The sequence below is a fragment of the Herpailurus yagouaroundi genome, unplaced genomic scaffold (assembly GCF_014898765.1).
Source record: "Herpailurus yagouaroundi ecotype Mexico unplaced genomic scaffold, PumYag 190, whole genome shotgun sequence".
Lineage (NCBI taxonomy): Eukaryota > Metazoa > Chordata > Mammalia > Carnivora > Felidae > Herpailurus > Herpailurus yagouaroundi.
Window position 1 is genome coordinate 18,869,607 of NW_024412421.1, and position 12,686 is coordinate 18,882,292.

The window sequence follows — 12,686 nt, forward strand, 5'->3', positions numbered from 1 at the left end:
GCTTGCGAGGTGGGCGGCGAGAGGAAGTGGCGGCGGCGGCGGCCAGGGGCGGCGAGTGCTGGGTCGGCGCGGGCGGTAGGCAACGGCTAAGGCGGCGGCGGCGTGGGCTGGGCTCGAGCGGGCGGCGGCACCTCAGACTCGCGGGAGCTGGAGCCCACGCGGGCGGGCGCCTGAAACAAAGGGAAGCGAGAGTCAGGGCGCCGCGGGTGGGCGGTCAGTCGGTCAGCGCGGAGCCGGCCAGCGGGTGCCGCGCAAGTCCGGAGCCCGGCCGGCCGGCGCGGCCTCAGGGCGGGAAGATGCCGCGCGTCGTGCCTGACCAGAGAAGCAAGTTCGAGAACGAGGAGTTCTTCAGGAAGCTGAGCCGCGAATGCGAGGTGAGGCAGACAGGCGGCGCGGAGGCCGCGTCGCGCCCCGAGTGGGCCCGGGCAGAGAAAAGTTTGGGTGGCGCGCCCGCAGAGGGGCAATCTCGCCCGGGCAGCCGCCTGCCCGCAGACTCTGCTTGTCCTTATCTGCGCCGCGCGGGGCGGGCGGGCGCGCAGGCGGCGGTCGCGGATTTGGCTCCTGATTTCGGGTCGTCTCTGCCTTGCAGATTAAGTACACGGGCTTCAGGGACCGGCCCCACGAGGAGCGCCAGGCGCGCTTCCAGAACGCCTGCCGCGACGGCCGCTCGGAAATCGTAAGTCGGCGGGGCAAGGGAATGGGGGGCTCAGGGCGCGGGGACCGAGGCGCGCGCGGGTCACTTGTTGCGCGGGGGCCGCCGCGGCCCAGGCCGGTTCCGGACGGCGCCGCGGACGCCGCGGCTCCCGGAACTGAGCGGGCGCCGTCTCACTTCCTACTCGGGATTCAAAATGAGAAAGCAGACACTGGCGGGCCGCGTCCTCGCGGGGAGACGCTTCCCTGTGGCCCTCTGCGGGTCGGTTATGTTTCCCAGGCACGACTCGACAGTTTGCCGCGTGTGGAACTCACACCGGAGCCCAACTGTACAAGGAAAGCTCATTGTACAGGCTGTGACACTGATAAAGGGGTTGGCGTGTTTGTACGGAAGAAAACACCCATTCGGAAAAAGAATTCGGCTTCATTCAAAGATCTGATTCCTGGACGATAGTTTGTTTCTAAGACGCGGGATTTGTTGGTAAATCTGTAGGTGAAGCTGTTTCACTCCCATTATAGTTTAGAATAAATCTTTATGCCAGTTATCTATTGTCTTTAGTAGAGGGGGAAAAGCCCTAAAGAATGAGCTATCTTCTTAGAATGTTAAGCCTCGGGAGAATCAGAAAGAAACCATTGTCTTTCTTCAAACCTGAAACACATACCCTGTTTAGTGCTGGAGTTCCCAAAGAATTGCATGGATTTGCCAAACCCACAGTTGGTTTGAGGCCATGTTTTAGGTGGTAGATTTAGTGCTTCGTGTCCACCAAACCTTCAAGTGTCTCATCTTTTGGGTTGTCCTATTGGAGGTGCTAATGAGGAGGCAGTGAAGAAGCCAAAGAGTAAGTAGGAAGAAGCTAAAAAAAAGAGATCGATAATTAATTAAAAAAGTAAAAAAGTTGAAATACTGTGTAATGGAATCCAGTTATCTACTCTGAACTGGACCCATTTGCATTTGCAGAGACTTGAAGCTAGGGTGCAGTTTGAATTTGGGTTAACAGTAGGAAGACATGTTGAAACATTAACTTCTCCCCTCTCCTTTAGACGATACACTTTGTTGAGATACAATTCACATGCCATGAAATTCACCCTTTTTATCACCTAAATCAACTTTGTTTTTAAAGAATATTTAAAATGAATGTTTTGCTATTTAAAATGAAGGCTTTTTCGAATTCTGTTACAGGTAATGTGAAAGGTACTGGCTAAATTTATTAGGAGCTCTAGAATATTTGGTCATTAGTGAATGTTATGAAAGAAAATCTCTAGCTTTTAGCCCACTTCCAAGTTTCTTGAGTAGTTATAATAATTATGTGATTAAAATGCCTAAGACATATTTTCGGTTTTGGCACTGAGTAGTAGAAGAATCATTCATTAGTTGGTCCGGTGATTGTATCATCCTTTGTCTGGGTTTCCTTTTGCAAAAGGTGGATGGTATACCTAACCAGTGGATTTCCTGGAGTTAATTGATGTAAGTGTGAAAGATAAGGCACAAAGTACCGTCATGATTTTTTAGAGCTGAGGGGTTTTTTTTTGGAAACCTAGTGAAGCATAGCTATTAGGGTGTTTTCTGTCATATCAGAGACTTTGCTGTATTTAATTATGAATTGGGAGTATAATTTAACCCACAGTATATCTGAATTGCTGTATTATAGTATTATAAATAGTTGCTTGTATTTACCATATATTTCTTCCAGGGATAAATCGGACAAACATTCTAGGCTTTCTTCTCTTCCAAATATCTGGTCTGCAAATTTTAATAAGTTCTTAATATCTGACAGGTATTCAAAGTTAAAGGGTAGGTTGAATTCTGTATAAGATGTACACTTAAGGTAGCATGCATGTCTTAATTCATTGAATAATGTAACTATTTGTATTTGGGAAGGAATTTCACATTCCCCCTCTGTTTAGTCCCCCCCCCCTTAATTCAGTATTCTCCACATTTAAGTAATGAGGTCCCTAGCTCCTAGAGGGTAGAGACCACATTAATTCTGTGGTGTATGCATTAATATACTCCCCCCTAAACAGGTACTTGGCATAATGCCTTTTGTATCATAGGTACTTGATTAATTGAATTTAGAGGTTACCTAATATAATGTCTAAAATTTATTTTTTTTTACTTAGGAACAGGCTGTGGCTTTTATTTATTTGGTTGTGGAAAGTAGGTGTGGAAAAGGCATTATTTTGCCTGTGTTTTGACAGCAGCTATGTATAGTATATAGGCATAGTTTCCAAAACTATTACCAACCTTCCCTCTCCTCTTATTCTTTTAATTTTGAACATCTCCTTAGTGTGTCACTGAAGTTAATGAATTTATTTTGTATTTAGATAGATGTGATTATAACTATAAAACTTATTAGACTCCATATCATAGCATGAATAAAAATGATTATGGGTGAGGGGTAGAATCTGTTGGGTAAAGTCTGATTTATTCCTGGTAAGTTCTTATTGTGGTAAGAGTGTTGGAGAAGTCTTCAACACCAATGATTAATAAAAGAGAAGAATACTTAGGACAGGTATGGTGACTACTCTGACAGCAGTAAAAATTATATTTTTAATCCTGATGATGGCAGGATAAAGGTATGTTGGATCAACACAAGGGGTGTTATTTTATAATTTGTGAAATCTGTAAAATAATTGCCGGGACAACCTGGAAATCTTATATATAGTCAGTGATAACATTGTAGCATTTTTATGTTTTTGAACCAATTTTCCCAGTTATGTGTGCATAGATATTCCATTAAAAGAGAGTTCTGTGGTCAAATAAATTCGTGAAATGCTATTCTAGAATGATCTGTTTTTTACCACTTCTCTCTGAAAGAGGGATCTTGATGAGATAATGGGCATGAAGTGATGAAGCAGGAAATCTCTTCTGAGGTTGGTCTTCAGACAGGAGGTGAGGTAATAAGATCTGTAGACTGTCTTTACTTAGCACTGAGCTGATTTGGGGTACACTGCGGGTGGAAGGATTTGTTTACCAGGTGAATACTAAAGAAACACGCCTGGGGATTTGGACACAAGGCATTCATTCATGGGCTGCATCGCTTATCTGCCTGCCACCACTCCACTCTGAGAATTTATTATCTGAAGCTGAAAAAGTTAGCTCTCTTATCCGGTTCCAAATGATTTCTCTTACGTTATTTAGTAAATACTTAAATAGCATTTACTTGGTACTATTGTAAGTATTTTACAAATATTAATTAGTGGAGAAACTGAGGTACAGCTAAGTCACTTACTTCAGCCTAGGCAGTTTGCCTTCTAGAGTCTGCTTTTCTCTTGAACCCTAGGTTCATTTCACTCCATTTGATTGTTTTTTTAAACTTGGTTTTATTAATGGGGGAAGATTTTTATTTTAAGGTTAATGTTGTAATATTGTTGTTTGTTCAGTCCCTATTCACATAAAATATTTGCCACAAGAAAGAGTATCCAGACGATTAGGGAAATACTATCAAAAATATCTGTAGAGATTTAGTAATTGTGTTGACAGTTGTACCTGAAATACCAAGAATAGAAATAGGGAATAAATTTTTACCTCTAAAGAATCTAAGCTATAAATTCTCAGGGGTACTAGCAGGTAGCTGACTCAGCCAGTGGCTTTAAACAAATTACCCCAGATGTGAACCCCTTGCTTTTTCAGATGAAGACTCCTTGATGGGAAACACAAAGTATGTTGTAGAACTTTAATTAGTAAAATAAAACAAAAACGTTCTCTCGTTTCAACAAAGAAAGAAGAGTTTACATTTAGATGATTAAAAATGTTTGTTTTTTTTTTTCAAAATGTTTTTTACTTATTTCTTTCTCTCTGAATTTCCCTTGGGAAGAGGGACGCCATTATTTCCATTTTTTACTTGGCGGAAATATAAATCGCTTAGGGGCTACACAGAATACTTTATTGAAATGGTTTTAGATTGTTCCATATGTTGAATCATGCATCCAAATCTTATTATAAATATTAGATGAATACTCGTTTGTATAGTCAGATCCAGTTCTCCTAAAATTAAATTTTAGAAAATGCATATTTTTTAAATCACCTAAGGTTGTAGCCAGATGAGAAGTTCCATCACATCATATGCTAATGTATTGTTTATCCGAAGAGACAGTCGCGAGCATTTTTAACCTGAGCTTTAAAGCATAGTGTTTCATTGAGCAAGGGAAATCAAGAGAAATTAAAATGTCTCCATTTATACAACTTTAAATTGTGGTATGCTTTAAAATTCAAAATGTTTAGATCTTCAGTGTTTTTCACATTTAAAAATAGAAGTTTTTAAATTCAAGGAGATGGCTTCTGGTTAGACATTAGCAATGCAAGATCCTAACGTCAGCAAAAAATGACCTGAAAGAAACTATTGATTCCATGTCTGATTTTATATTTAAGCAGCCAATGGCAAATGTCCTCAAAATGGAATCAGATGTTTGTAACTTAATACTTAAGAAAAATGATGAGTGTGTGTTTTTTACTTTTAAGTATTCTCGGTGCTGCCTGGCTTAAGACAGAAACTGATGTAAAAATAAATGACTGCCTGCATAATTTATGTAATGTCCTGCTCCTGATCCTGTTTGTATTGATTTTTCTAAAAGGCTTTTGTGGCCACAGGAACCAATCTATCTCTCCAGTTTTTTCCGGCCAGCTGGCAGGGAGAACAACGACAGACACCTAGCCGGGAGTATGTGGACTTAGAAAGAGAAGCAGGCAAGGTAGGAAACATTTCTTTGCAATTTGAAATACTGTGGATTGTTGTATTAGAGATTATCGGAAGATTTACAGTTTAATGAAGAGATCACAGGTGTGATTATATAGGCATATGGTTAGATTTGTTTTCATGTTATAAGAATGTAGTACAATTTTAAAAATTGCTGTCAAATTTTTTATGTGATTTTATAACTAATTTCATGTACATGATATTCATCATAGAAACTTCTAGCCCTTAAAGATGAGTAGTGTGCTTTCTTACGTGTAACATATAAAACTTAATTCCTTTAAAAGTGTTAACAGGAATTTTTTGTTTTACTAACCTAGGTGACTACCATGCTATAAAAAAATAAAAAGAAGAGAAAAATGGGAAAAGGCATAAAATGTAATAATATTTAGAAATACCTCATGGGTAACTTTCTACTTCTGTTACGACTTCAAATTTAATTTTGATAAGAACAGTGAAAACTTTAACCTGGAAATAATGTTTTTATTTTGAGGAAAAGCTGGGAAAATAAATCAATGCCTTAAATTTTTTATGGTGGAAGTTTAGTTTGAAGCTGTAAAATGTGTAAGCTGAGAGCTCTATTAAATTCTGGTTTAAATGTATGACATTTTGGTGAAATTTTATTGAATAATATCTCGGATTGGTTCATCTTTTTATGTAGAAGTTGACTCTTATTGAAATAAAATATTTAAAGAGAAATCTTTTTTGGCTTCATTTTATACTCAGTATTTCTTGGATTTCCTTTACAGTGTGTTTCCATACCTGTTTTTATCAACTTGCTCAATTTTTTAAGTGTCGTCATGAATAGCATAACCTGTCACTTTATTTGCAAAACATAATACATATTGTAATTCAAAGATCTTTGTATTAGTTTGTATTAGGAAAAAGATTTCTGATTTTGTGTATATATAATGAAGGATTTTTTGTTTTAATCTTATGAAATAAGGTTTGATTTTTTTGTGGGTGATGAACCAACTAGTCTTTGGAAAAGGAGAGGGAAAATAGATTACAGAATTTTTAGAATGAGTAATAAGTAATTTGCTTTCCTATGTATTAGCTTGCTTGCTTGCAAGATTACAAGCATATGATCCAAGTTTTACTATCTTGTAATTCTTGTATATAAGGAAGAAGTTGGGAAGTCATTGTAGGATTATTGCTTTTTTGGTCTGTTTTTGTGTGTGTAAGTGTATCTCAATGAAGAAGTTATTTTTTTCTTGTTCAAAACACTTTTTTTAATGCTAATTTATTTTGAGAGAGAGGCAAAACACAAGCAGGGGAGGGGCAGAGAGAGAGACGGGGGGAGAGAGAGAATCCCAAGCAGGCTCCACACTCAGTGTGGAGCCCAATGTCGGGCTCAATCTCAGGACTGTGCGATCATGACCTGAGCTGAAATCAAGAGTCAGGCACTTAACTGACTGGGCCACTCAGGTACCCCCAAAACACTTTTTTAATGTTTGTTTAACATGGTAGATCAGAGACTACAGATGGAAACCAAAAACTTTTTCTTCACCTTTGATGCTAAACTTCAGAATGGACATCTCAGAGTTACCCAAGTCTTCCTGTATTTAATAACTAATAAATGGGTGTTAACTCTACTAGAAAGTATGTTTGCTTAAATTAATTTAATGGTAACTGTTTATCAGATTGAAGTCCGCATTATTCTTGGACTTAAGCCATTGATATGTTTTCAGTTACATGACCAATAATAACAAAAATGTTGTATGGCTATTGTAGCATTTGGGGGATGTGTTTTCAGATACACCTGGAAAATTGATAGAACTGATGCAAGTTATCAGGAAACTTATATTTTATTAACATTTTTTTTAGAAGTTTTTTTCTGTTAAAAGGCACATATCAAATATTTTCAATTTTGCAAGCATATGGACTGTATTACAGCTGCTCAAGTCAGTTGTTATAGTGGAAAAGGAGCCATAGACAATATGTAAACAAATGAGTGTGGCTGTATCCCAAGAGTAGTAACAGTGGCAAATTCAGTATCTTTCCCACAGATTTAAATCTATAAATGTTTATACGTAGATCATGTACTTTTTAAATATACTTTTCAACACCTGTAGTGTACCAATAGAATCCAGAAGGAAAAAACATGTTAAGGCACAAAAAACAAAACTAAGAAACTACTACTATATTGCTCCATTCCAGTGGGATAAAGTATACCAGTGAATTTAGAGAAAAGATACTGACCCATGTTTTCTCAACCATGGAGCTCAAACTATGGGGTCTCTTATTTTTCATATTCCTTTTTTATGGTCTCCTGATAACCATTAGCTTTTAAATCTGTCCCCATAGGATTAGGACTAGGACTAGAAGCAAAGAAAAATGGAAGTAATTTCCCCCCATGTTAATTATTTGCCTCTGCTTTTTATTTATTTATTTTTTTTTTAATTTTTTTTTTCAACGTTTATTTATTTTTGGGACAGAGAGAGACAGAGCATGAATGGGGGAGGGGCAGAGAGAGAGGGAGACACAGAATCGGAAACAGGCTCCAGGCTCTGAGCCATCAGCCCAGAGCCTGACACGGGGCTCGAACTCACGGACCGCGAGATCGTGACCTGGCTGAAGTCAGACGCTTAACCAACTGCACCACCCAGGCGCCCCAGCCTCTGCTTTTTATATTGGATCACAGATCAGTGTCTTCTACAAATTCTCAGGCTAGTCACCTCCTCAAGCAGCTTAGTTCTCTTCCCATTCACACCCAACTTTGAGAAAACTATGGTCAAGGCTTTGGAGTTAGGCATACTTGAGGAGTTAAGTCCTGGCTTCATTTAGAAATGTGTATCTTTGCACAATTTATTTAACCTTTATGGTCCTCAATTATAACATGAGGTTAATGCGTACTTCCCAAGGTTGCCCTAGTGATTAAATGAAATAGTGTATATAAAGTACTTAGCCCGGTACCTGACAGAGGAGTTCATTCATTCAGAACGTACTTGTTTTACATCTGTTGTGTATACTAGGCACTGTCCTAGGCGCTTGAGATGCATCAGTGAACAAAATAAAGATCCTGCCCTGGGGGTTGTTTTATGGAAGGAGTGGAGAATAGACAGTATACGTAATAAGTAAGTTATGTAGTATGTCACAAAGTGGTTAGTGCTCTGGAAAAAAAGGAAAAGTCGAATAGAATAAGGATGATCAATGAGAATGTTAAATGGAATGATCTGGATAAAGAAAGTCATATATTTGAGCAGAGACCTGAAGGAGGTTAGGGAATGATGAGCCATGCAGGTATCAGGGGAAAGATATTCAAGACAGAGGAGACACCCACTGTAAGGGTCGTAGAGTGGGAGCATGTGTTTGATAAACAGCAGACAACCCAGTGTGCCCGGAGTAGACTGTGCAAGGAGGAGGGTAATAGGAGATGAGGTCAGGGAGATAACAAGGAGTCAGTTTATGTGACCTTGAAACAACATGGACTTTTATTCTGAATGAAATGGGGGAGCGGTTTCAGATTTTTGAGCAGATGAACAATGGGATCTGCCTTAGGTTTTGAAAGGATCTAAGTTAATAGACTGTAGAGGGGCAGGAGTGAGGCAGGGAGACCATTTTGGCTGTTGCAGTGATCTTGGCGAGAGGCTAGAGTAGCAGGAGTGGAGGTGGTGAGAAGTGATCATAGTCTGAATGTATGTGTGATGTGAGAGTCAAGAAGGACTCCAGCGTTTTTGGCAAGAGCAACTGGGAGAATGGGATTGCTGCCATCTGAGATAGGAAAGGCTGTGGGTGGAGCAATTTTGAGGAGCAGTTTAGGACATGTGTGTTTGTGGTGGTCACTTGTTAATGCACTTATTTTCTTACCACCCACCCTTTACTTACTAAGTTATGGCACAGCTTTTTCATAAGTGACCCTTCATTTGCTTATCCCAAAGATTCAGTGATCTGTTAAAAACAATCAGCTTTAGCCATGTATACTTTCCATACAATAGAATGTACCCCTTTTAATTGTATATATAGATTTGGGTTTTGACAAACGTATACATCCATGCCAGCACTATCCACATTCGAGATAGAGTTTCAGTCACTGGCTCAGGCCGGGGGCTGTGCAGTCTCTGAAGATGACTGGAGCTGAGGCATCCACTTTCAAGCTCACTCACGTGACTGTTAGTAGGTGACTTCACTTCCTGGTCATGTGTGCCTCTCCATAGAGAGAAAAAGAATGAAGTCACCCTGCTTTTTATGACCTGTTCTCCATTTGTATCTTATTCTGTTCATTAGAAGGGAGTCACTAAGTCTAGCCCACACTCAGCAGGGAAGGAGGAGTATTTATTCATGTACATGGGTGTGAATACCAGGAGACTGGGATCATTGGGGCTATCTTAGAGGCTGGCTACCCCAATAATTCACTTTAATTTAGTGAATTCTGAAAATATTAGAATGTTAATAGGAAACGGAAGCTATGTATTTTCTTTGATTTGAAACACGGCTTTCTTAGAAGAGATTTAAAATAGTATAATATAGTATACACTATATATACTATACTGATACGCTACAATGAAAAGAGCTGATTTAAGTCAAAAGATAACCGTAACTTTTTTACCTGTTAATGGGAACCAAAATGTCTGTCCTATTCATATACCTTATGTCAGGATTAAATGAGGTACAGAGTATGTGAAAATGCTTTTAAAATTGTAAAGCACTATGTAAAATGAGGCTATCTGATGATTTTGTAGGGTGAAATTATGGATAATTTAATTATGGAGTTTCAGTGCTATCCTGTGCCTTAGGTCAGCTTCACTTGTAGCTGTACAGTTTTGGAACACCACATTTTTCCCAAGTGGTCCATCCTGGTGTATTATAAACCCAGATAGCGAAAATGTTTGTAATTCTTCCTTAATCTAAACTGCTTTTCTCTAATTTCAGTTTAAGAAGACAAAGGAAAGCAACCAATCAGAATTTAAGTTATTCTTAGTTAAATTTTTGTATGCCAAGCAAATTCCAATTCCTCTGATCTTTCCTCTTAAGACCCATTTTCAATTACTCTTTATTTCAAACAAATGCAAATGATTATGGTTCACCGTAAATTATTAGTCTTGAATGGTCAGATTAATGGTTTTTCATGCATTCTGTGTTTTGTAAAGCCTCATTGGGGTTTCAGGTTAATTATTGTATATGCTTACTACATGATCCTAGTTTTTGAGTAGAAAGATAAAGGGTATGAAAAATATTTTATAAACTGAAAAAAAAAATGAACTTTACAGCGCTACTGTTTGTTTTCTATGGAAATTGAATATACTATCTAGTGTTACTACACTCACCCAATACAGTTGTTGTATTTCTATTTATAACTTCTGATTTTATTTGATAGTCAAATAACATTACTAGCAGACATTGAGAAGTAGTTATGAAATATATGTCATTAGAGCAGATACTTTAAGAAATTTTGGTTTTATTTTTTCTCCTCTGAACTTTTGTACTTAAAACAAAAATCTTTTATCTTTCATTTTCATGAGCATAAGTAAAGCAAAATTTAACAGCATTTGATTTAATGAATGAGGACAGATTCTTCTTTTAAATGCTTTTTCCAAAGTTCTGTGATTCTGCTGCTTCTGGAGTATTTTGCTTACTTGCCTGCAGGATCTTTGTCCCAAAATAAATATTGTGTCTGTTTATATACCATCCACAATTTGGCAGGGTTTAGAGGACTCCTTGATGTTAGCTTTGAGAAATCCCTATTCAAGCTCAACAAGTTCCTTCTCCTCTTCAGGCAGCCCAGTCACTCCAAATAAAAGATAGCTGTGGTAAAGCTTTGGAATGTGATTTTCCCCAAGAGAAATTGACACAACTTTTTCAACTAGTTTGTCAAATCCAGATTTTAAGTATGTATTTCTATTCAATTAAAACATGAAGTATATTTTCTAGCATTTAGTTATCAGGAATTTAGTGCATCGGAATAAGTAATCTGTTTTAAAGCTGACTTCCAGGGCGCCTGAGTGGCTCAATTGGTTAAGCATCTGACTTCTTCAGCTCAGGTCATGATCTCGCGGCTTGTGAGTTTGAGCCCTGCATCCAGCTCTGTGCTGACAGCTAAGAGCCTGGAGCCTGCTTCGGATTCTGTGTCTCCTCCTCTCTCTGCCCATCCCATGCTCATGCCCTGTCTCTGTCTGTCTCTCAATAATAAATAAACGTTAAAAAATTCTTTTCTAAAAAGCTGACTTCCATGTAATTATTTTTATTATTTTATTTTTTCATCATAAGTATACCCTTTAATCCCCATCATCTATTTCACCCATTCCCCTCACCCTCTCCCCTCTGATAACCATCAGTTTGTTTTCTATAGTTAAGAGTTTGTTTCTTGGTTTGTCTGGATTTTTAAAGTATATTTTAAGCATACTATAATATTTTAATAACTGAATTATAAAATTTAGAATTGACAGCCTTATGCTTATATTTTTAAAGACAAGTTTTCATTTTAATAATTTTTAAATCTAGGAGAGTTGACTGACTTCATGCATAAACAAGATGGTTTAAAAATTAGGATGTCTGGGGCACCTGGGTGGCTCAGTCAGTTAAGCGTCCAAGTCTTCATTTCAGCTCAGGTCATGATCTCACAGTTTGTGGGATCGAGCCTCCCATCAAGTTCTGCACTGACAGTGTAGAGCCTGCTTGGGATTCTCTCCCTCTCTCTCTGACCCTTCCCCTCTCATGCTCTTTTTCTCTCTCTTTTCTCTCAAAGTAAATAAATAAATTTCAAAAAAAAAAAATTAAATTTAGGATGTCCTAGTACCTTCCAGTTAGAGTTACATTAATTTGCATATATGGTAAATGTTCCTCCAGAGTATTTGAAGATTGTATATTCTCTTTCTCTTCTCTTGAATTGTATCATTTGCATGGATTTACCTTTAGTGTAAGGGTAAAATTTTAGTTGTGGCCTTATCTGAATTATATATTCCAAGTTAAAGAAGACAGTAGGTCTGAGGGGACCTCTGTAGGCTGCTACATCCTAATTTTTCTGCTCATTTTCTTTCATAATTTTTTTTTCAAATATTTCTATTTATGAGACAAAATTCACCTACCTTAGGTGTACAATTCAGTAAAGAAATGTATACGGTCAGTGGTGTAACCACCACCACAATCAAGATGTAGAACATTTCCATAACCTCAAAAAGTTTCCTCATGTCCTTTTGCAGTCAGTCCTCTCACCCCCTGGACCAGGCAATCACTGATCTGCTTTCTATTACTATAGTTTTGTCTTTTCTAGAATTTCATATAAACATAGTCACACAGTATATAGACTTTTGTGTCTAGCTGTCACTTAGCAACATGCTTTTGAAATTCATCCATGTTGTGTGTATAGTAGTCCATTTCTTTTTATTACTGAGTAGTATTCCATTG

The 12,686-nt window shown here is 38.4% G+C and overlaps 1 protein-coding gene across 2 annotated transcripts in view; it reads left to right on the forward strand.

Annotated features, from left to right (window-relative positions):
• Positions 1-49: 49 nt before the first annotated feature.
• Positions 50-12,686, forward strand: part of CBFB (core-binding factor subunit beta) — a 57,596-nt gene continuing 44,959 nt past the window's right edge. For both annotated transcript variants that reach the window (XM_040498271.1, XM_040498270.1), the window contains exons 1-3: positions 50-374; positions 590-676; positions 5,224-5,340. In XM_040498271.1, the coding sequence (XP_040354205.1) occupies positions 297-374; positions 590-676; positions 5,224-5,340 (282 nt within the window). In that variant the 5' untranslated portion in view covers positions 50-296. The remainder of the gene's footprint in view (positions 375-589; positions 677-5,223; positions 5,341-12,686) is intronic.